The 25,634-nt window shown below is 32.4% G+C and overlaps 1 protein-coding gene across 6 annotated transcripts; it reads right to left on the bottom strand.

Moving 5' to 3' along the window:
• Positions 1-107: 107 nt before the first annotated feature.
• LOC123551714 (uncharacterized) lies at positions 108-24,303 on the bottom strand. 6 transcript variants are annotated; one of them, XM_053541224.1, is made up of 10 exons: positions 24,081-24,303; positions 23,684-23,799; positions 23,130-23,241; positions 22,556-22,582; positions 8,253-8,407; positions 6,875-7,007; positions 5,679-5,780; positions 1,783-1,968; positions 1,071-1,161; positions 108-645 (listed from the first exon to the last, which is right to left on the bottom strand). In XM_053541224.1, exons 1-10 carry the CDS (start codon positions 24,124-24,126, stop codon positions 252-254), a joined length of 1,362 nt encoding a protein of 453 aa, XP_053397199.1. In that variant the 5' UTR covers positions 24,127-24,303; the 3' UTR covers positions 108-251. The 6 variants fall into 6 exon arrangements, with proteins under 6 accessions (XP_053397199.1, XP_053397198.1, XP_053397197.1 ...); XM_053541223.1 differs by having other exon boundaries at positions 22,556-22,615; positions 23,684-23,793; XM_053541222.1 differs by having other exon boundaries at positions 22,556-22,615; positions 24,081-24,301.
• Positions 24,304-25,634: the final 1,331 nt, after the last annotated feature.

The following is a 25,634-nucleotide window of genomic DNA, read 5'->3' as shown; positions in this document are numbered from 1 at the left end:
GAATAAGGTGAAAGTTAACGTTGTTTTAAAGCTCGAACGCATTTACGATTTAATTTTATGTTCCATCAGCGAAAATGGAACCGATATCAACAATGTTAATCACAGTATGAAAACAGGGATTTGTATTAACAATTATAATTCACAATTTCAGTCATACCAACTCACGAGATTCCGAACAGGTGAATTAAAAATGGTATTCTTCAATGTGAACTTTGAACAACTTTAATAGCTGATTCAACATTCCGTTCAACTTAATGCTGAATATTCAAGCAGTCGTAACTGTTGTCTTTACCTTGCGTTTCTTTTCGCAGAGATTCATAGCACTGAAACGAAGCGTTATTATATTTTGACTCGCACTGGACTCCAGTTTGGTTTTGTGATACATTTCCAATTTCAGAATTTATCACATTCTCATAGCTACATTCGAAGCCTTTGATATTGTCAACAGTATTATAATATGCGACACCTGAAGATTCTAACTTTATACGTTGACCATCTCTAGTACCTTCATTTTCATTGTCTGATTGTAGCGACCTCTCTGTACCGAGCTGTGTGTTATATTTCTGGTTTTCATAGTATGTAGAAGAGTTCTGGTTTAATGACTTTTCATCAGCTGATGTGTTCATGCACTTCAAAGGACTTTTCCTGTATTATAAAATGTTCCAGCATTACAATAAAATCATTACCTTCTTCTTAAAAGAGATCACAGTTAGTGACTTTATGAGTAATTTTTCATCAGTTTTTATCCACCGGTTATAACTGTCTGTGCGGTATATTTACTTATTATACATATTTTATTATATCAGTACGATGCTATTTGTACTAAAATATCACTGCGATTTGTCTTAGAAAAAAATATAAATAACGTAACAACACCATTTCTACTGCCTTTAGCCTCTATTCTTGATTCAAAGACAGTTATTCTGTTGAATATTCATCGAAACAAATTATAATAATAATAAAACTCTAACATAAACTTTTCGTTTGGAGAAACAGATACGTAAATTTTATCATTTCATTGCATTGGAACAAATTCATTATTACGTCTTCTGTCGAACTGAGCAACGTACCGTGAGATAAAAACTGCAAGAAGGATGGCTAGAGTAATTACAATAACTGGAATCAGAACGTACACGGCAATCATACCATTATTTGCTGAATCTATGAATAGAAAGAAATAGTTTATATTAGAGTTTGAAACCGTTTATTTGTGAAAAGCATAGCCTTCTTAACAGCTTACGCTTTACTGTAAAAACGAAATTGAAACAATAAAGTAATATCCGGATATAACGTTTAGCATTTTAATTCTGTAATGTCTTAAATAATTGTGAATTTAAAATAGATCTGAACTTGGATAAAGACGAAATCGTCCGTTCGTATGCCTTTCTTAGTACGAAGTTGCATAGAAAGTCACCAATATAAGTGATATAAGCCCCACCTGTCTCCGGATAATAGCATATAACTACGCAGTTATTTTTCCTTTTTTGTTGCCATGCGTTAAACGTCACACTGCGGCAATTACAGATCATATGGTGCAACTAAAGAACGGGACATGTTCTATTTAGAGGCGTATGACCCTAAATACATTACTGGAAAAGACGATAAAAATAGGTACATCAAAAATGCGAAAACTGTCATTAAATGTACTTTGCTTATATTGTTTTATGTAGGAACATGTCACTAATGATGTTCTGGAAAAACTCAAATTTGAATACATTGTTTAAATCTAAATCAATGTGCGAACCAAGAAGATAGTTACACTGAAGGATAAAGTAATACTACCTGTAGGATTTATATATGGAATATCTGTCACATTTGTCTTTGATGCCCTGCTTGTACCCTCTGTCGACTCTCCGGGGGTGGTACTGGTTTTCGTAGTAACAGCAATACTAGTTGTTGTTGATGTTGAAGTTGTTGTTGTTGTTGTTGATGATGATGATGACGTTTGCACTGTTGTTTGTGGCTTCTCTGGAAGAGGAATTACACCATGTTAATTGCTTCAGAAAACAAGTCATGTTTTAGGGACAACATATGTACTGTCATATACTCCAGATGTTCACTTATTATTGCCTATCATATCAAAATATTATTAGAGTATAATCTTTCCTGTATGAAACATGAAATAACATGTACGTGAATAAATCAGTTAATATTAGGTTATTTAACATTGTTCTGTACAATACGGAGATATATTTGGACGAGTACCCAGCTGAGAAAACCATATTGGACGAGCCGCTAGGCGAGTTCAGTATGGTTTTCTCAGCTTGGTACGAGTCAAAATATATCTCGTATTGTACAGTATTATGTTAAATAACCTTTTTATTCTATATCTATTTTATCTTACTATAATAATAGTTTAAATTAAAAATGTTTTACTGAATATTGTATTCATGCCTTTTCTAGTTTTTCCCAGCTTGGTATGAGTGCAAATATATATTATACAGAACAATATTAGGCCTTAATTAACCTTTTTATTATTTTTTTTTCACTTCATACGTAATATACGTAATTCATTGAATGTTGTTTTTTCTGCGTATCATTATTAAAAAAAGTATATGGTGCAACCTCCCTACAATAGTCATTTGGCGATTTGGGTGGTAATAATACTTGGCTGAGATATTATGCCCACAAACATTGTCAGCAAGTTTGGTGAAGATCGGATGAAAACTGTTCGACTTAAAAGAGCGGGCAAGGCTAAATTCTCCATTTTATGAGTAATTCAAGGACTATAATCAAAGAGAGCCTGGTATAATTTGGCTGGGTATCGAAACTGGCCGAGATGTTATGCCCACAAACATTGTCAGCAAGTTTAGTGAAGATCCGATGAAAACTGAATTAGAGAGCAGATACGTTTTTGATGCTGACCGCCTGTCCGCTGCCATTCATAATCTTCTCCATTTTGTTTCTTAACCGTTAAATAAAAACTGCTGAGGTAGCTATTCGGACAGTCAGGGCTGATATCTTTCATAAAGTCCGTTTACATTCAAACTACTGTAAATAGCAAGAGTGTATAGATAATGCATGTGGAACATTTAAAGCACATTTCCATGGCCAAAAAGACTAAATTAACTGTGTAAAGTTTGGATGCTCACTGCCGATTTGACCACACCTGCAAAGTTTCTTTCGTTTAGAAACGTATTTTTAACAGTTATCAAAAATGTGAATCGAACAAGGACATCGGACATTATGCTATGGATTTTGCCCAAATTCCAATGCCATTTCATGACTTCAATAGCGGATAATTTTATTTAATGGTTTCAATAATGCATAAATTAGTTATATACCTATCAAACTGTCACAAAAAATAATTCTATTTCATATTCGTTGTCTTGAAATTTCAGCAGTTTGTGACTGAGGGTCATATTTTTTGAAAAATGTTAAGACACTTAATCGACAGACTTCGACTGTCAAGAGGCAGCAGACCTGATTGAAAAATTCATAAGATGTACATACCAGGATCAGTCTGCTTTCAGTCTTGAAGTTCTATGTCACTTTTTATTTACTATTGTGTTTTTCTATGCTTGAAATATTGACAAAAACAAATAAGGCTGTAGATATTTACGGTTTAGGAAACACATGCATTAAGAGTCAAAATATCTTGTGTAAAATTAATTTGATGACACCCTGTATGTATTTTTTTTTCTATTTTTAACATTTTCCCCCCTGTGACCAAGTACTATTTTTGCAAAATACGTACATGATAATCATTTACAAAGGCATGTGAAATATTTTTTTGCGTCACTGGTGGGAAAGATGTTTAAAACATAAAAATGATTAATATTCATATTTCAATAGAAATGAAAATACGAAATGTCTTCAAAATCATCTTTTTTGTTAACAAACTTGTAAAATTTATTCGAATACATCAAGAAAGGGTATTTAACTATCTTTATTATGCTATTTCAGAAGTCTAGCCCTTGGTCAGTTTTTACTTAATTTGATAGGCAATCTGAATAGGAAAATGTCCGAGGTCCTTTGTTCATTGCAATCTTAAATCAATCCATGCCAAATACTGGATCTTTCTGTGTTCAACTTGCAGAGAAATTCATCATCAATCGCATGCACAGACTGGACAGGGTATAGTTCCTGTCGCCTGTATGCTGTAAGAGGATAGTTTTAATCTGTACGGAGTTGTTTCTTTTATGTTTGCTTTAGGCTAAAACGTTCTTATACATTTGATACATGGAATTCTTCTCAGAAATTAACTACTAAACAAGATGCATTATTAGTTTTCACAAAATATATTTCTTTTCTTTTTTTTTGTCATTGGGTATGGTTTAACTTATAAAATAAGGTGAGATTCTTGAAAAAAAATCTCATTTCAGACAAATTCTCAAAAAGATGCACTTCTAATCATAATTACAATGAAAACGTTACACTGCTGTGATTTGTTACTAGAAAGGAGATTTAGCTTTTAAGTTTTCCATTTTTACAGTTTATGAAATTAACTTTTATTATCTCATCATCCTTTGTCTTTTCTGGTGAAAAATATTCAGATGTATACTCAAAAGTGGGATAGAAGAGTATTTTCAAATGTATAAATTTCCCTTGAAATAATATAGTGAATACAAGTTAAAGAATGTGTTTTATCCACTGACAAGTTTACCTGAAAACTCAGGTATTTGATAAGTTGTCATTCTTGTTACAAGAGTGCTAGGATACTTTATTACATGAGAGTATAAAATTTTAATCATAATTTAGTAACTGTTCTTATTGCCTATGTCACAGTGGGAGGTCTATGGTACTTATTAAGAGCCTTATTCATTACCCGGAGGTTATGTGTTTAAATATATTCATGAATGAAGCTGTTTGCAACTTCTGAAATGTATGAGTTAGATGAGAGTGATAGACTGCAATATACTAGTATGCCTCAGTCATTGTGCAAGATTTAAATAGAATATATTGAATTTTTACCAGCAAATGCAACATACTAGTAATAGCTGTTTTTTTTTTAGAAATTAATGAAGTGGAATATTGACTTCAAAAGAAAGTTGTTAGGAATTTCAACCAGATTTTAGAAATAACCAAAAATACTAACTCAAGGGCCAGAACTCTTCTGCAAAAACAAAACTTCAAGTGGGTATCTTCACTAGCTGATTTACATTCATGTAAAGTGTAATGCACCATCTGAAGGGCCATAATTCTGCTATACATGAATAGACAACAAGTGCACATATTCAAATGTTAACATGTCTACACAGAGCATTGTAAATACCTAGTTCAAAAACAAAAGTGATTTGATATCTAAAGCATTTTTATTTTCATATTATTAATTTTTCATTGCTCATGTTAACAGCTATATGAATGTATTTTCGAGCATAGAAATCATTCCACTTTTGATAAATTTCGCCGTTTACATAATTTTTAACTTGAAGGTGTTGAAAAGATGTTAAATCTTACCAGTGGTAATGCAGATTTTCAAAACACGCCATTATTTACAGCTCAATAAGTAGCTATATCCGCTGTACGATGTACCACCGTGTTTATCGTATGGTTGAACTGTCCAAATACAAAAAAAAATACAGGATTTTTTTCTCGCGTGCGTCCAAATACAGAAAATACAGGATTTTTGTACGCACGTGCATCCAAATACTGTAATATATTGTACGGTCACGTGTTGCAAATGAACGTTCGCGATAGGATAGATAAAATAGATATAGAATAAAAGCCGATATTACCACAATGTATTCCTGTCCATTTTTCAGTGCAGATACAGCTGTAGTGGTCTGCATCTTTGTCCTTGCATGTGGCGCCGTTTAGACATGGTTCAGTGGCACAATCTGTTGACGAACATGATATATAATTACCGACATAAATATAGGTTCTATGACCTGTATTGTAGATTTACAAAAGCTTATTACTGAGAAAACAAAGTGGACGATATCAATGAAAACCGGTAGAATTGTAATTGACAGCCATACAATTGACATATTGAATGAATTAATTGTGGAATAAATCTGCAAGACAGAAAAGTTAAATATGCACAAAAGTTTAATTATTTTTTAACAGACATCCTTGAGAGCCAGTTTATCATATATATCTCTTCATCGCCTGACTGAATAGGCAAAATAAGTTTTGAGATATGAGCACCAAAAGTATAAAGCAAGATGGCAATTCTTCTTTTGACAGTCTTTCCATTGTTCGACATTTCTCTAATCATATGCCTCCGTATAATCTCACAATAAATAAATTCATTAGACGTTAAATCCGAACACATACACACACACACACACACACACGCACAGAGAGAGAGAGAGAGAGAGAGAGAGAGAGATTAAATTTAATGTTCATTTGACAACTGGCAACAGTGTAAATATATTGAAATTAATTTGCCTTTCAGTATGTTAAATTTTGTTAAATATATTTCACCAAGAGTCATACGGTCATTAAAAAATTCCGATCAAAAGAAAATTATATACTCCTTGTTAAAGTCTCACCAAAGCCATTGTAAACATAACCTGGATGGTGAAATTTGATAGTTTATAATGTATCTAACATAAACTACAGAAACATTTACCACAACAATAAGGACATTGTAATTTATTAAAATTGTAATTTGCTCATTGCCGAAATGGTCTTTTATGTCACCTTGTCATATGAAGTTTTCCAATTAACCTCTCAACAGTACACACTCAATAGTTCAGGGCTAGACGCTTCTTATATTATACAGAAAACTTGTTTTCCCTTTTTTTTATTTCAGTCCGTCATATATACAGTTTTACATGTATTTCAATCTCTATACAACTATAGTAGTCGCATCCACCTGTGGGTGTTATATATGTTCTAATGTTTGTTTTGTAAATACAGTATGAATTTAAATGTTTTCTCACTGTTAAATATATCAAGGCTAAAACGCTCATTGTAATATACCTACACCAGGTGTCATATATAGAAATCCGCCAGTAACCCCCACAGAATTCTGAGGGATTACTTTCACATTCATAATCACAGTTATAAGCTGGCCTCTTTAACCTAATCTCATTTCCACAAAAACATTCTTCTCTGCCCTGGAATGAAGAATGGGTGTTTCAAAAATAGTTTTGTTTATGACCTGTTCTGATATGTAAAATCCATGTACATTGCCGTTAAACACAGAAATCGGATGTCACTTTGACGTGTCATTTGGCGCAATACAGGCACAGAGAAAGGGTGCTACAATATTTGACCTACATTTTTTATAAAAGATGTTTCAGAATCAAAATGATATAACGGAGTTGTATTATACTTAATTTGCACACACTGTATGGGTAATTAAGCGTGTTGAATGAACCAGAAGACGTCTACTAACTTCTAAGTTTATATGCGGAACGTGTTACTTCCCATATTTTAACACTATCAAAACATAGTTGACGTCACGTCCGTGCCGTTTATATACCATGAATGAGTGCATTCCTATTTTAATAACTTGTTGTCGTGAAAGAGATATTAGAATCGAAATTATATTTAGCAGAACCATGTTTAAACATATCTCAATAATACGACTCGGTTATATATCATTGGTCATGACGGTGTTGTTCTGAATTTAATTGTTTTACTTCTTTAATGAAATATAAAACCATACTCAAAACGTTTGTATTAATTAATTAAGTTCACCCTTTTAATATTCAATGTAACAGTTACCCCCAAGTATACTGATTTATATATCCCTAGATCTTTTTCCATCCTATAACCCTATACTTGTCATGTAATTAACTACTGTTATCCTTTATATCCCAGTCCCCGACCTGAATTGCACTGACCTTTGGTCTATGCCGTTGACTTACAATAATCGAAAGCAGTCGTAAATGCTTCATTGCACCTGCCTTCTTGATAGGAGTGCATACATACTGAATACATATTTGTCTCGATAAAAAAGTTATCATTTAGCAAGCTGAATACTTTTTTGTTTCAGTAAAATGTGTGTACTAGGAGACAGATAAGTGACCCCAGGTTTGTAGCACCCCAGGAACCCACATCTCCTATAAATAATATAAATTCTTGACAGAAGGGTCGAGCTAGTCCTCGGGCACGACAAAGACCACCCTTCGTCATATACGCCACGTGTATAATTCACTCGGGCCATGTCCTGGTGAAATTATTCCGCTAGCGTATAACCTCATAATATTGTCTTTGCATGGTAATGCATGGTTCTACTATGTCATTTCTTATTTAAAAGATGGTAAAATGAAATAGATACAAACGTATTTGTAAACATATTATAACCAGATTATCAAAATTATAAAAGTTTACAAAGAAATATCATGCGTTGTTACCTCAGTTCCAGCATATCTATATCCATACGCTCTACAAAAGCTTTTACATATTGTGCCACTGTTTGGGTAGAATTGTCTTCTCTTTCCGTTCAGAGCTCTGTTTCCGGAATCTATAAAGCACCCGATGTAACCCTCTGGCACGTATGCTGTGTTAGCTGTAATACATTATTTTTATGCGCTTGATGAGACATTATGTTGTACTACTAATTAAAAAGAAACTATCTAATATATTTTGTTAGCAACATAAAGTAATTTCTACGTTTTGATATTTGTTGATAAAAGTTGAAGTACGTTATATAGTAATTCCAGTTTCTATTTATTCAGGCAATATGAGTAGCTCGTCGAGAGATTGACACATTTTGTTATTATTCGTACACGTACTTCACCTCTGCAACAATGCAAAATCAGACAGTAATATTCGAAAAAACGGCAATGACTGTCTTATTTCTGAAAAAAATATGCATTGTAAACAATGTCTTACATAAACTCCTGACCTTGGTTTCGATTTAAAATTGGACAAAAACTTGATTTAAAAATTTTTGGTTCGGAAAACACACCACAGCTTTTTACGCACATATTTAAGATATAGCCACTTCGGAGTTACGTGCGTTAGCCGGCAGGGTCTATACATGCATGAACACCAAATGAAAAAAAATCTATGTCAAAATTGTTAAAGCTTTTACCTTGGAATTTAAGTGAATAAAGAATAATAAACAGAGCACGGTAAGTCGATCCAATATACATTCTCGTTAATAGATAAACAAATAAATCCACTTTAATAATGTGTTGGTATAATCAAGTGTTAAATGTTGATGAAAATCAGGATGAAAACACTTCAACATTACGAACGTCAATAATATCTGTAAGGCCAATACAATATTTAGTTGTCTAATAGAAATATTTCATGTATATATTTGATAACTGTATATAATTTTATTGTATTCAAAAAAGATGCATCAAAATAATTTAATTTTATAGCATGTTATATTCCAGTAGCAATGGTTACATCTTTGTGATAAAATCAAGGTACAGTTCTTGATACTTATTGCAAATACACATGAAGGAAATATCACTTTAACGTCTTTAATCTTCTTCATTATTATTATTACATTGACGGTTATTGTTTGTCAACAAAATCAAATCGTAGAGCTTTCACTATAGATTAGTAATATAAATACAATCATGTTTAAATATGCACTCATAATTTCTGTAAATGTAAACTATACTGCAGTGCCAATCAGCTGCACTTACATATTGCAAATATGTTTGGTAAATGTGAGCGAAAGGTAAACTAAAACAATTAACCATTTTATAAATGGAATTTTCATATTTCCCTTTGTTCTAAGTAATTTTATTATTATATTAGCTCGTTGTAATAAAAAAAAATGAGGTTATGATGTCATTGCTGGATATCAATTCTTTATAACGCAACATCTTGCTTCCCTATTCAGGGCGTTGTCTTTATGACCAGGACAGTGATACAAGGTCAAAACTTTAAGTCATTACCTATTAAATCTTTCCTAATAACACCTCGGCGGTCACATTTATCATTTGCCATAGTGTCTAGGTCAATTCAACTACCAACCGTCGATTTTAAGTTCATGTTATTTCCAAGTAAGTTGTGTCAACATATTTCTTTATCATATTTCCTGATAAATCGAACTGAACTGTCTGTTTTTTATGGAATGTGATGCTTTACAAGTGACTGAACTTACCGTCTGTATCGGTTACTTACTTATGTTCTGTTCATTTGATGGTTTGTAGTATCCTGTCTTTTGACATTCACAATGCAGAATTAATATAGGGGTAACACACATTTTCATTGTGTGTTAACGTCTGTAGAAGTTGGTGACCGATATTGATATCGCAAGTGATTCTGCAACTTTTAATACACAAAATAAACGTGTAATGTCACTATTCTTGCTTATAGCTTATCACAAACACTAAATGCATCGATATTAATAGGTGTTGACTTATATTTATGATTCCGGTATGATTTTAGTTACTATTTTGGTTGTTAACATGTCTGAAATAACCATTTCCGGTGCACATAATCTAATAACACTTCCAATAGCATGTGCCCAATGTTTTTAATCGATAATTTTTATAATTACAAACATGTCACTAACGATATATTTACATGTTTTAAAATTCGATCAATAGGAACACAATTTCGCTATAACATTTTAGTATGTATTATTTTGAGTACGGTATCGCTCTAATCTGCTATCAACATTTAATGATTTTATGTGCATTTTGTGATGTAAGCCTGAGCTACCGCATGTGAAACAAGTATGTTGAAGAAGTTCAGTTTCGTTCGACACGCTAAATCGTATTGGTAACATTACACACAGACTGAAATAAACACATTACTGATAGGCAGTTTAGATACATAAAGGTAATAGCGAAGTAATTTGATTTGCACGTGCTTAAAATGAAATTATCTTTAAAGAAACGTCAACAATATGTCCTATCATTATATCCAGAATGTTCTGAAAATATAATGATATCTAAAATTTCGTTTTTCGAAAGACATGTTCTGAAAATATAATGATATTTAAAATTTCGTATTTCGAAAGGCTGTAGACCGAGTTAACACAATTCAATATTATAAGGACTGTCGGTCGAAAATATAAATATTTTAAACAAATTTCAAATAACTTTTATGATGTTGTGATAAGATCTAACACTAGTATTCCTTCCTGTTTTGAAAACTGTTATATTTGATATTGATATTTACAATTAAGTCAGATAGTATCGATAATTTATCAAAACATCAACAACGATTTCAACGGGTTTATCAGAACTGTCAAAATTGTATAAACATAGATATATTCTTATTTTTAAATTTTCTAAATTGGTCTGAACACAGCTCATAAAGTAAATTCCTTACCCCTCCCACTTTCTGGACAGGAAAAACAGAAAACAGGAAAGTAACATGCATCAGTACCTATATACCCTTACCAGAATAATGTAGACTGATGTGATCAAATAAATAAGTATGTTTCTTCATCCAATTTGCAATGAAATAAGTCCGTTTTTTTTTTTAGCAAATCAATTTGGTAAACCATTCGAAGAAAATGGCTGAATTGCATAAGGGGAAACAACTGCTATGCAACTAAATATAAGTATCATGATATATCATAAGGCTAGCCTGATTAGCCTAATAGACGATTTGTGTACATAGTATGTATCTATTGTGATTAAAGTCGTCTTTAGAACAACTGGGATTGGAATTATAACTATTTGTACACTGTTACGTACGTGGAAAGTAGTGCACTAACAAATGTGGCTTGATTTTTTCAATGGAGCGAGCCCAAGCAAAAAAAATTATATATATATATATATATATATATATATATATATATATATATATATATATACAATCAGCTTTGTGGTTTCAGTAAAAATACTTTATATATATATATATTAATTATATTAATATTTAAGGAAAACTAAGCGAGCGTGTGAAGTCATTTTATAATTTTACGATATTTATATATATATATATATATATATATATATATATATCGTAAAATTATAAAATGACTTCACACGCTCGCTCAGTTTTTCTTAAATTTTTATATAATTAATATATATATATTATAAAGTATTTTTTACTGAAACCACAAAGCTGATTGTTCCAGGATATACACATTCGCATCTATATCGAATCAATGTGAATTACCGTTTCAAGTATGCATATAGCTGCAGACGGCAGTCAGATTTGAAATAAAGGGCACTTTCTCTAGTCATACTTACCATTTTGAGAGATAATGATACAAATAAAAGAAAAACACTAACACAAAGTAACAACTGTCACAAAGATATGGATACGGACAAACAAAAATGCAGGTTATTATTAGATCAAAGGCAAAAAATCTGCTCATATTAAACAGGTTTCCAAACCATTTACAGGTAAACACAAACACAATATCAAAATATTGGGCGAATGTAACCAGCCTCTTCTTAGATCCGACTTTGATAGGAAAGGCCAGGCAAACGGAAGGAAAGACAAAATGACGGATTCAAACTGTTCTCATTATTTAGCTCTGTATAGCATTTTCCATACTTATGTTCGCAATTTGTTTGCTGAAATCATACGAGAGATCTACTTTTTATATTTAGGTAGCATTTTCATCATGAAGTAGTTGCATTACAGAATTTGTCACGGTATCTTATGTGACACACCACCACTACAGTTTGACGTCTGATTTTATAGTGTGCCTGTTTAACCAACATTTTGTTCTTTTATTAAATATGAGTCCCACCTTTCTTTTTATTTTTGTCAGCACCGACAATATTCTTCAAGAGACTGCAATGTACAGGTATTTAAAATGAGTTCTGATGTGTGCATCAGCCATTGAAAATTTCGGTTTCTTTTAAATAGAAAATTCAATTTAGTGTGCTCATGCCTTGTGTGCTACATAACGTTTAAATACAGTACTGTGTTCTTCAATGGTTTTGTTTAACTTTGTTGTCATGTGTACATCCTTTACGCATACATACAATCGCTATTGTAGGTTATGTTTTGGAGGATGCGTTTTGGGAACGTGACTTTTTTATTGGGTCACTGTCCTTGTTTAACATAATAACAATGAGTGCACAGCTGTGCTGTCATGTTTCTTTACAACGTATTTACTTCTTTGAATATTTTGCATATTAAATTAAGTTAGCTAGTGTCTTGCCAATGACATCTATTTCAGTGTCGTTTACTAGAACATTTAGCCTCTTAAAGTTTAATGTTACGAAGTGCAGATAAATGTTCACAGACAATAACTTGTTTGAGGTTTTAACTTTGTTTACAAATCAAAGACATTACCTTGGACAATACTTCAAGTATTATCTTTAAATACATAATATTTACATTTTTACAGTTTTCTAACATGTCATATTGAGTTATGATTACTGATATGTCTACATAGAGATATACATTTAAACCCAACATATGTTTCATCAATTTTCGTATGTTAATATCTGAAAAATCTTGAGAAAGTTCAATTCAGGATTATATATTTTACGCTTAAAATTTTGATTTGAATACAGATGAAAAAAGTTGTAAAACGCATCTTACGATTTATAGATAAAACTTCAGAATCATTATTATTAATAGGGGATGAAAATCCCCGAGACGGTAACGTCCGTATATAGTTATTCGTCTTTGTTGTCTGCATGTACTGAGGCAATTTTTTCGATGTTTTCCGGTTCCGGTTTATATACACACCGCAGACTGATTGTCTGCATGAACATCCGAGCACCCCGAATCAGTCATAGAAATTCGTAAACCGCGTTAACATGATTATTTTACTTCTTTTTCGTAATGAAAACTGTACATGCAACTGAAAAACACTTTTAAAAACAGTAAGGAAGTGTAAAGGCCGTCAAGTTTCTGCGTGGAGTGCAAACAAACAAAAAAAATCCTAAAGCTAGTGCGAGAACGCTGAATGACGTCATCGTCACGTAAATTTTGCAAAGTATGATATTCGCTGTAAGAAGTATGATGACACTAAATGTAAACTACAGTTTAGAGCGAAGTTTCACTTTCTTGAGCGTTGAATATTTCTTTCTAAGCGGATATATAAAAGATAAATCCCCTATGCTAGGCGGTGCCTTAGTTCATATTAACGTTAAAACTGACAAATTAAATTGCCGCATTTAACTGGAATTTGCCTAAAAATAATCAGTCCTGTCCTGTGATATAACGATAAAATTGATCGGGCTGAAATGTCCCGGTAGTCACAGACCTAAACCAACTTTTATGAACATTTATTGATTTACTCATTTTGTTGGGTTCAACGTCGCACCGACACAATTATAGGTCATAATGCGACTTTCCAGCTTTGATGGTGGAGGAAGACCCCAGGTGCCCCTCCGTGCATTATTTCACCACAAGCGGGAACCTGGGTAGAACCGCCGACCTTCCGTAAGCCACTGGATGGCTTCCTCAAATAAAGAATTCAATGCCCGAGTGAGGCTCGAACCGACATCGATGAGGAGCAAGTGATTTGAAGTCAGTATCATTAACCACTCGAACATAGCATGATTGTAAATTCAGTATATAGAAAATATGGATGATATTATTGCTGATTTATAAACTTTTATACGAAAATACAAAACAAACTGTATGCGGTGAAGAGTTAAACTTGAAATATTTCAGTCTTTAACCTGATAAAACCTCCGTTTCAAAAATACGGCAAAAATCAAAAGCCCAACAACAATGACAAATCCACGTATTAAAGTGTACACCGCCAATAATGAGTTGTTGCTACAATCTACGACTTCTGAGATAGTGATTACACAAGGAAATTATGTAACAGTGCATCATGTATTTTATCCATAATTACATCAGAAATATAAGGAACAGTAGCCATGTGCCATTATGGCCACCGAGCCAAATGAAATTAACCTTATAACTTATATCATTCAGAAAAAAAAACGTGACACATCTCGTAGACATGAATGCTTATTCTATGGTCAACAGTATTGAAATGAGGTAATGACACATACTTCATTTTACAAAGCTACCCATACATTTACTGGTGTAATAATCTCTTTATTATCGAATACGTAGAAGACAAAATCAGCTTAAAAGAATACTGCCATAGTTTCATTTCTTAACACAGTTTTTGTTGCATGCGTCTTTCGATGACCCAGTCTCTTACCCGTGGACATCACAGTTTTCTTTCAGACAGACTTCGAATTTAGCAGTTGTCATAGTTTTGCTTTGCTTTCACACGGTTAATTCTATTTAAATATTTCATTTTGATGGCTCAACAGTGTTTTATTACCAATTTCGCAATTATTTCCTGTCCATTGGTCAGTGCGATTACAACTGTAATTGTGTGCAGTGATGTGTGTACATCAGTCATCATGTTTACATGGGTTAGTAGCACACACAGTAGAAATAAAAGATAAAGTCACTTTCACTTTACTTCGATATGATATTTATTATTTGATCAGATGTACAACATGACCTGAAAGGCAGACTTAAACTGTTTTAAATTGAACGAAGAATTCTATAATTTAAGATGAACGTATCAGCCACCTTTCAAAATGCAAACACACCTGCTGCTTCCTATCTTTCTATCGTTTACTTTGTACTGTTATCTTATTATGGAATACGGGGCATTATAAGCATATATTTTCGTCAAATGATTATCATAACAATAATCTTTAGTAATTGTTATACACATACGCAAATATATTCTCCACAATATTCTTCACTGTTTCTGGAACATCTTATATTGCAGCCTTCACCGAGCATTTGTGTCCTGTTTTGATTGCGATAATAACATTCTACCATTAACTGCAATGTATATCAGCAAATGGACATGTTTCAAACAAAAGTAATGCAAACAAGTCTAAATAACATTATCTTTATTACTATGCATGTGGTTTTCATTGAGAAGAAAGGCTTGAAAAGTCACATTTGCCTTACAGGTAATACTTAAATCCAACTATATACACCTGTAAATGTATTATTTAAAAAGTATTTAGAAGTATATCAATTCATTTAGTTCATAATGCAAAGGCGAACGTAATCCTTCATTATTAGTGTTTTGGTACAGTGTTATAAGTGCATTTTTATAATACTGTGTTTTACTTATAAACAAATTAATCTATTGCTTGAAATACATTGTTATAAAAGAAGCCAACCTCTGTAGCATGGATAACTGTTCTTTAATTATTGATACTTTTGCCTCAGTTCCAGCATATCTGTATTTAGCAGACTTACAAAACGCCTTACATTTATCTCCACTATTTGATGATATAATATATTTCCTCTTTTCTTGCAGGGCTCGTTTATGGCTATCTTTACAGTAATCAAGGTAACCGTTTAGCATGTGAGCTTCAAAATAATTAATGAAAGAATATAACCTGGGTAATAAAAAAATAACAATATTAATGATTATTTATATATATGTCTATTGAAAACGTGTAATGTTCAATTTGAATGTATTAACAACAATAAAACCTCTTCATTCAGAGACAAGTTTCAAAATAATTTCAAAATAAAGTTATCAAGGAAGCTCTTTTCTACACAATTTATAAACGAACGAGTTGAGAACAGGTAGGTTCGAAACATTCTAGCGAAAGCAATTTGAGTGTCATCATGTATTTTTCAATGTATTGATGCAGACACCTGATAAAATCACCTTAGAATGTGGATGTTTTGGTGTTTTGAAATTTAAAAAAAAATACTATTTTAGCTCAATGTTAAAGAAGACGAAAAAACTCTCAAAGCCAGAAAAAATAATGACAATAATGATATTTCCTTGCATTGAAAAATTAAATTGTGATATCATAAAAGAAAACAAATCGCTTAATGATGTACAGCTCAGAATGTTTTCATACTCTGAGCTTGAAAAACAGTAGTTTCTAAGACAAATCAAAGCAGAAAAAGCATGGGTCGCTGCACTCGTTTGTATTTTACACGGCAATTGGGGTAATTTATCAAACATATAATATCCCTCTTAATATTATTGGGATGTCTGGTCTTACAGGTCACTATGAATACATGTTAATGTCAGTATCATATAAGCATAAATGTCACTAACAAATCTCTTTCTTTTACAAGTTGACTTAATTACCCAGTCAAGTTTGTATGAAAATAAACGTATCTAAATATGCCAAAAATATGTTTTTAAGATTTTACAAATACTTTTCTGTTTGAATAACACACAAAAATATTTCAAAGTGGGCAGAAAAAAGTACTGTTCCCCGTTCATCTTAGAGAGAGAAAAAAAATCTTGTAAATTAGTGAACTTTGAAATTGTTAGTTGTTTTTTGTTATAATTTATATTTCATAAATGAAATAAATTGTTATGTTAAAAACTTTTGCTTCAGTTGTAGCTTATCATTATATATATAAATCAGAAAAATATCAGAACAAAACCTGAACAACTTAAATAGATATTTAGAATTACCTACCATTAGTTTTAATTTTGGAACATCTGTAACAAGGTTTTAAATAAAAGACACCTGATGGAGAATAAGTTCTTTTTGAGCTATGTATGGTTTTTGTTCAGGTACGTATATAATGAATGGATCTTCCAGTTTGTTTGTCAGCGTCCGCCGGATATCGAGTGGGTACTCGAAAGGCGTTTCGAAAGCTTAAACTTCCAAGTTGAGAACCAACCAACAGATCGCAATTAGCCTTTATAAATGAAAGTTTTTTTTGCTTCCAATGGTAGAAGTAGACAGCGGAATAAGCATCATACTATACATTTTGACATGGATTATAAGTCATTGAAAGTTAAATATAAATCTACATCAGGCTAATTCAGTATGGAACAAAAGTACCTAGGTCAAAACAAAGGTCTAATATCACAAATGGGTATAGCTGTTATCATTTCAATTAATTTGACCCTTGAGTTTATTGACTACTTCATAGCTGTCTATGAGTCTCTCTATGGTGATGCCCAATGATTTCGAAAATGTTGAACAGTAGCATAATAACCGGGCAACGGACTAGCTTCTACATAAAGCTAACATTGTATAGTATGTATTTAAAGTTGTATGATAGTATCAAACAATTATTTCCTGTTTTCAGTCTTTGCCAAGTGTTGTTATCGTGTATGTTGATGTTTATGTTAAATTTGTCTGATGTAAACAGCGTCTCACATTCTAAACATTAACTGTAAACAGGGTACAACAAATTTAAAATAGGGACATTACTTAAGTCGTTATTTTACAGAAAACGACATATATGATTTCGTCTTTTGTCGTGTTGAGCGACCTGTGAGGTTTCCACTTTTCTCTATTTTATCATCACAGCAGCGTTGTTTGTGCTGTGTGGCGGTCGTAAAAAGTCTCCCCGTACATTCAATCAGCGCTGTCATATTTTGATCTTCTCAGATCATTCAGCACGACTTTTATGTCGTGTTATTGGTACTGTTTAGTTTCTCAACATGACCATTTCGGTCTGGGTGGTTCCAATACTCCCGCTTTCATAGCCTTGGGTATTGTTTAATCACCCCTTGGATATGCTGCCTGCTTTTTAATTTTGTCTTTTGACAGTTCCTGTGATACGCAGGCTCCATAACCTCAGATCCCCTTCCTAAATTCCAGTTTGTTTAGTTCTGCCCATTGTTTTCTCGTTTGGGGCAAACCCGTTACTTTATATGGGGACCAAACGCCGCTCTTCATGGAATTACACGCCTCAACACGTGTATCATTGAAGGTTCCATGTTCACCGCCGTTTGAATACATCTGCGGATGTCTCGAAGTTGCTTTTTGTACTTTTAGCATGTGTAAATGTTGAGTTCTGCTCAACCCGGGGCTAGAGGGCGTGGACGGTAGAATGCATTTCCACTACCGTCCATGAACAGGCTCAATCAAACCGAGCCTGCAACATTTTCGTTTTTGTCGTGTTGAGCGACCTGTGAAGTTTCCACTTTTCTATATTTTGTAGAAACTAGTTATAGACTCTATGTGTTCATATTTAATGCAACTATCAGAATTTTATATGGCTGTATTTTTTGTTTGTTTGTTTTTGGTTTGTTTCCTGAAATAAACATATTTCTTAAAAGTTCGTTTTCATAAGTTTATTATCAATGACAACACATTTAACGGCTTCAGGTATTTGATTGTTATTCAAATGACAACTGGTTAAGTATTTTTTTGTAGAGTTGCATCTCCGTTGGAAGAACAGGCGTAAATGAACTAATTAAGAACTTAAAACTTTACAAGAGTCTGTCAGAAAACTGATAAGAATGACATTATGCGTTTGGGTAAATATATAGGCTGATGATATGAGGTCTAAATAAACAGTAAATCCGATTGTACTAAATGCCATGTGTTTACTTTATAATTTTGTTGATCCTATACTGAAATTGAGTACTGTTATTCAGAATATCCATAATGCATTAAACTTTATCACTTTAATTTTACTAACAGGGATCATAAATTAGCATTATAAGACCATGAACTATTAAGGTTTTGTATGATTTAAACAGAAAATAAATCTGAACGAAAAGTACTCAAATGAAAAGTGTGGAAAGTGTAATTGTTGTTTTAAGCATCGCAAAGGGTTTATCTGGGATAATGTTATTTACATAAAGTACTGATTTTACTAAACAATACTGATAAAAAGACAGGCATTTAACGGAGGTTTTATGGCGTGATTTTAAGATCATATAAAATCTCCGGCACTGCCATTATGTTATGAACGTGAACCTTCTCAGTATGTTACACTTGCAGGTTCAATCAATTTCTTACAATTTATGACTAATATCCTCAATCATACCATCCCACAAAGAAAATAAACAATAATATCACGTAGATAGTAGTACGATGTTTCCATAAATTTTCATAACACGTACTACTCGTATATTTTTCATTTTTCATCTGTGGTTACCTGTTCTATGCCTATAAGCACGTATAACCGCTGTTAAATTGTTTTGAACTTGTGTAATAAACTGACTAAATTAACAAAACATTATTTCAAATATAAATTTTAATCAGTTATTATGCTCAGTGATATTTATATATGTTAAATAACAGGAAACCACAGGGAAAAGGTGTTAAGACAACAAGAGAATAATCAATGGCATTCCGGAAATAGCTGTACAATCTTTACAGATAACAAAAAGATGCGATGTCTTTTAAATTCGTTTAAGAGTTAAACGTTTTTGAATTTAACTTTTTAAAACGAGTGCATGTTTACAAATACACAGTCAAAATACATTGAGAATGACAGAGCAATATCTTGTTCTATTACACGCAAATTTAAACACCGTCATAAGTAAACGCTTATTTCAGGGAAGTTGTGCGATAATATCGTATACTATACTTGAAACTTCTAACTCTCCCTCGGTATCTTTGACAAAACATTTCATATTGCACAAGGCACATTTTTATTTTCTTACACATTTAGAAAGATATCAAAATACGAAAGTCAAGTTATGCTATGGTACCATTTTATTATTCTGCTCACTCTATATAACTTTTGAAAAAATCTCACGATACACATACATATGTTGAAATAAGAAACAAGCAAAATTCATTATGAAGCAGAAACTTAATGACAATTAAATAACTCTATTTTCCTGAGTGTCATATCTCGGTGACAAATTTAAATTTGGTCTATAATTTGACCATATAGCCGCAAAAGTAAATATCTACACCCTTGTATTCTTTTCATGGTATTTTCACGTTATATCAAATACACCACTTCTGACTTGTTTAGAATGGGTAAAGGTAGTATATAAATGAAAAATATCTTTCCACTTGAAGTGTTTGTTGAAATTTTAATATTTCATTAACAACATATTTTATTAATGTGCAGGAAATTGGATAATTATGAAAGATATAGCCACAGTAGGATAATTTCAACCATGAAATTGAAATCGGTGACAAAGTTATAGATGTATAATGTACCAAATACCGGGCCATACTTTCGCTTAATATATTCTTCAGTATAGAACCAATGATTTTCCATGATGATATCGAACTTACTCTTTGATTAATATTAAACCATGTTTTTGAACAAAATAACAACTGTTAATGAACATCATTTGTCAGAATTTTTGTAAAACTAGCTGATTTTCTCCAACACAAAATATTCATGTCTTATCTCTCTATCGCCTGTTTCTACAATGGCCAGCTCATGCGTATTTCAAGACCAGTCACTTGAGGAATGCTCTTTGTTTTTCTCTGGCGACTTATAGTTAAGATGTGAATAATCGTCAGCATCGATTTCCGTATTTTGTGCTCTGGCATCTAAATGACTATAGTCAGTATCACATGCAGACTCGTCTTTAAACCTTTTCATTCCATTTGATGTGTTTACCTGTAACCGATTATATGTGACGTCAATGTCCTCAGTTGTTTCTGTTGGTGAATTTTCATTGTCTAAATGTGAATATGTAATGTCAGAAATCCAACAAATGTTGCTCTGATTTGGTTTTAGATGCGAATACGTGTTGTCAAAGTATGGCAAAGTTTGTATTGTAAGATGACTATACTTATTTTGTTTATTGTCACATCCGTCACGTTCTATATCAACATAACCGCTGTTGAAGTGAGTGGACGTGCGCGAGGTCGAACAATATGAATATGGTGCAGATTTTACTTTATAATCGTTGCAAGATAAGTTTGCTACTTCCCTGTGCTTAGGTTGTTTATTTATTGTTGTTATCTCACTGGAGACTCCATTTCGAACGTTTTTAGCATGTCCTCGTCTGTAATAGAATTGCTAGTCTACATTACCGAAAGCGTTAAACTCAGATGTATCTCTAACGAATATGAAAAATGTTTTTAGTCATCACATGTCGTTTGTTGTATTATGATATATTTATGATGTTTTTGTGTCACATTAGTGCTAAAGAGTCTGCCAAGAAATATCTAAAACACTGCTAATTTACAGACACTGATCAATTTAGAGACAGATGTCTGTACTTATGACATTGCGCAATTAACAGCATATCAACATGTCTATACCACACCGACACCTTAGTGACAGAGCCTCCGATTTGGACGCAGGATGTCGTGAGTTCGATATACCGCCACGTCGTACTATTGTACTAGTACCTCTCTTGCTTGACACTCACAATTAAAAGGGAAACTGACGCCTACCCTCGCGGCCGTGGATAAAATCAGGAATGAGGTGTCGAGAGTAATAAATATAAGTTGTAAAACTTCCTTCACAATTAAACTAATACAAGCAAGTACAATGTCTAAACTAGCATATACATTGTTAAAAAGATATAATAAACATTATTCATTTACCTCTTTATGCAAACTACTGCCACGGTAATAGTTATCATAACTACTAAAGCTACTGGGACCAACACATATGCAGCATTGTTTGATTCAGATTTATCTGTAAAAGAAAATTGAGCTTAACCGTTGTATTGTGGTGCATATAATCATCTTTTATTGACATTTGTTTGTAAAAATCAAAGAATAAAAATATACAAAAACTATAATTTTCACGAAGGAAGGCTGTAAGCAAACACGTTCTGTTGGTTACTGACTTATAAAGCAAAAACTGCAAGAACAAACACCCGTTTCCAACTACAGTAAGACTTTGAATTAACTTTAGATGTTTTGACCTGTCTAGATCATTCTCACGACATATATACCAATAAAGTCACTGAGATCTTTTAGAACAATAGAACATCAAAAATCATACAATAGTGAAATGAAAGTACTTTATGATCCCAAAGTTCCAGAACTTATAATAGTGAATAATCATGTAATTAACGATAATTTCATTGTATAGTACGTTTATGTGTTCTTTAAAAAAACGCCATAATAGTCTGTCTAATTAATATCCCTAGAAGATTTCACAAACATACCTGTCTCAGTTGTGTTCTGGTTTGCTTCTGTATTAGAATAAGACATTGTGGTTGGCGTATCTGTTACAGTTAAACATTAATATTGTTGCAAATAGTAAATAAACAGAAAGTATTACAGTGCAGCAAATATTATACTGCTGTTCCGTTTTAATGTCAAAGATTTCAGAAACTAAAGTATTTCTATTTGCAATGTGACTATCAATCGATGATGAAAATATGTTTTGGTAAAAAGACGTTGAGAAATCAAATATAACTTACAGCCACTTTTCGTTTAGAACCAAAAGTAATCAATTTCTCTTTATCTAACATGAATATTCGGTCACTGTGATGAAACGAAGTACTCCATTTCACGTATAATTTCGTTTATAAATTCTTGACAGCTGGACGGACTATTGAAATAGCGAAGGCATGCATTACGCATTTAATCGATACAATATCTCTTTGATTAATAGCTAATATTACATGGTCAAACACTGTATATTATGCATGTCTGACACGTTTAAAAATATATTTATAAAGTTGTCGAAATTTGATCATTGATAAGACCTGAAGTATTTGTAAACTACTATCGTACCTGTATCAATGTCAAAACAGACTTCGAATTTGGCTCTGCATCCTCCAGATACATGTAATTTATTTCCAACATAGGAAAATGAGTCATTTGCCAAACACGTACTTTTAGAAATCTACAAATGCAAAATGATACTGTAAATTAGGATGCTAATATTTGGTAAAGAAAGTTTAACAAACTTTAAGGTTTTTGCTTGCAGTACCAGTGTTTTACACAAACAATGTGTTTGTTCGAGTCAAAAGTTGTTTTTTGACATGTAAATATGTTGTAGAAAATACGTTTATTGTTACATTGAATGCAGTATCCTGAATGATCTGTCGCAGACTTGTATATTATCAAATACAATTTCTCTTTCTCTTGCACCGTCGAAAAAGAATTATAAAATTACTTATGGTATTTAGACATATACATAGTTGGACATGCTTTGCTAGTTCGAAAAAATTAATGTGATGCGACATATGTATTTCTCTAGTTGAATATTACAATCAACAAACGTTTGTATGTTTAAAACGTATTTGACTGAACATTGAAAATAAATTGCATAGAATGTTTCCTACTTGCTTCGAAATGGTAACATTCTGAATTATTCCATCAACTAAACACGTGTTTGGTTGATAATTCGTGCTCTCGCATATGATATCATCACAGTCGGCAAGTACAGCCGACCCTGAAACTGATTTAGAATTAATCTATATTATGTTTAACATGTCTTTAAAGTAACTTGTAAATACGTAATAATTCTTAACCATATTTATTGAAATATTTTACATAAATACCATATTTCATATATTTTCTAAAAAAAGTTCTTCTAATGATGCACTACGTTTATTTTGTTAAAATTGTTTGCATAGAAATAGTCACGTAAGCTATAAGAACTACTGTATTTTAAAAGTTCTTCAAATTTAGATGATGATTTAGAGAACTTTGCCAGTAAAAAAAATCCATAATAAATACCTGCTATTAAAATCCAAGCAAGAAATGAAATCACCCTTAAATCCATTCACTAATCATTAAATAACACAACAATTATTATTTTTGTAAGTATTTGCAAATCTTTCTTAAATGTCACATCCTTTCAAAGGAAGTTTTACGTGCTATGTAAACAAGTTCAGTCATCGATCTGATTGAAATCATGTAAATGGTACGCATAGGATCTGAGGACTGCCGATAATGAGTCACATTCAGACGACCTTTCTCCCAGCTGGTCAGAGTATTACTTTCAAGATTTTAATCTTATATCCTATATTTAGCCGATAGGCAAATGAGAACATTTAGTATAAATTAAATTTGTTAGTTTACGTTAACGCATTTAGATAAACAATGATCGGAAAAACAAACAAAAGCAATTCTGAAATCTTCATTAGACTTGAACAAATGCAAAACAATTTTGTATCTTCATTTTGCCAACTATGAGGTAATTTGGCAGTTAAAATAAAAGCAAGTGTTATATATAGCTGTAAAATAATGTTGCTTTAATTTTCATTAAATAGACGCGTCATTGTGTTTGCACGGGAGTGACGTAATCACGTTTTGCTGAGGATAATAGAATTCTAATGAGATTAAAACAAACATTCAATCCTGTAAAACTTTAATAGATCTTTACCTTACGAAGTTTTGGGTATTAAATTCATACAAACGTTTATTTTACAATTAATGACTAAACATATGAAATTTGATTAAATAGAAAAAATAAAGAATAGAAAAGTCATGTACACTCATTGAATTTGCTATTAATAGCCTAAAAAATATCAATGACAAAGTACACATTGAGTACATGTCTAGAGTAGTACGAAATCCTATATTAATTATTTAGAATAAAATCCACCGGTTGTCGGTAAAAAAACCCATTATTGTGTGACTTTCTTGCCATTTTCGTTCCATCTGCATGCTCAATCAAACTCTGACCATTCAGAGATTAAAAAGGTGAACTAAAACTGATGAGAAGTAAAATTGACTTGTGAACTAACCTTTTATATATCCAACTATGATTGATACACTCGCGAACTGCAAGGCAGTTCTTACTATTGTTTTTTTTTCATCGAGGTGCGAATGCGAAATGCAGATATTTTTACGAAACGCAGAAGTAAATCTGTGCAGTTGGAAAATCATTTAAAGGGTTAAAACGACATGTAATACTAAATTTCCAACTTTGAACTTGCAAAAACTGTTGAGCCTGCCTTAGCAGCAACCTTATTTTGCAACCACTTGCATTAACAACTACTCAGCTAACTTCCTAAGTTTATTATGCCTCTTAGTTTTTAGTGATTGCACTGTCCGTCCGTTTTTCCGTTTGTTCGTTTGTTTGTTTTGGGTTTAACGCCGTTTTTCAACAGTATTTCAGTTATGTAACGGCGGGCAGTTAACCTAACCAGTGTTCCTGGATTCTGTACCAGTATAAACCTGTTGCCAACTTCCCCACATGAATTATCAGAGGTGGAGGACGGATGATTTCAGACACAATGTTTTTTATCAAATCGTCACGGAGAACATACGCCCCGCCTGAGGATC

This window comes from Mercenaria mercenaria, chromosome 4, assembly GCF_021730395.1.
Source record: "Mercenaria mercenaria strain notata chromosome 4, MADL_Memer_1, whole genome shotgun sequence".
Taxonomy (NCBI): domain Eukaryota; kingdom Metazoa; phylum Mollusca; class Bivalvia; order Venerida; family Veneridae; genus Mercenaria; species Mercenaria mercenaria.
Note: the sequence above shows the minus strand (reverse complement) of the source record. Positions and strands in the feature narration are given on the sequence as shown.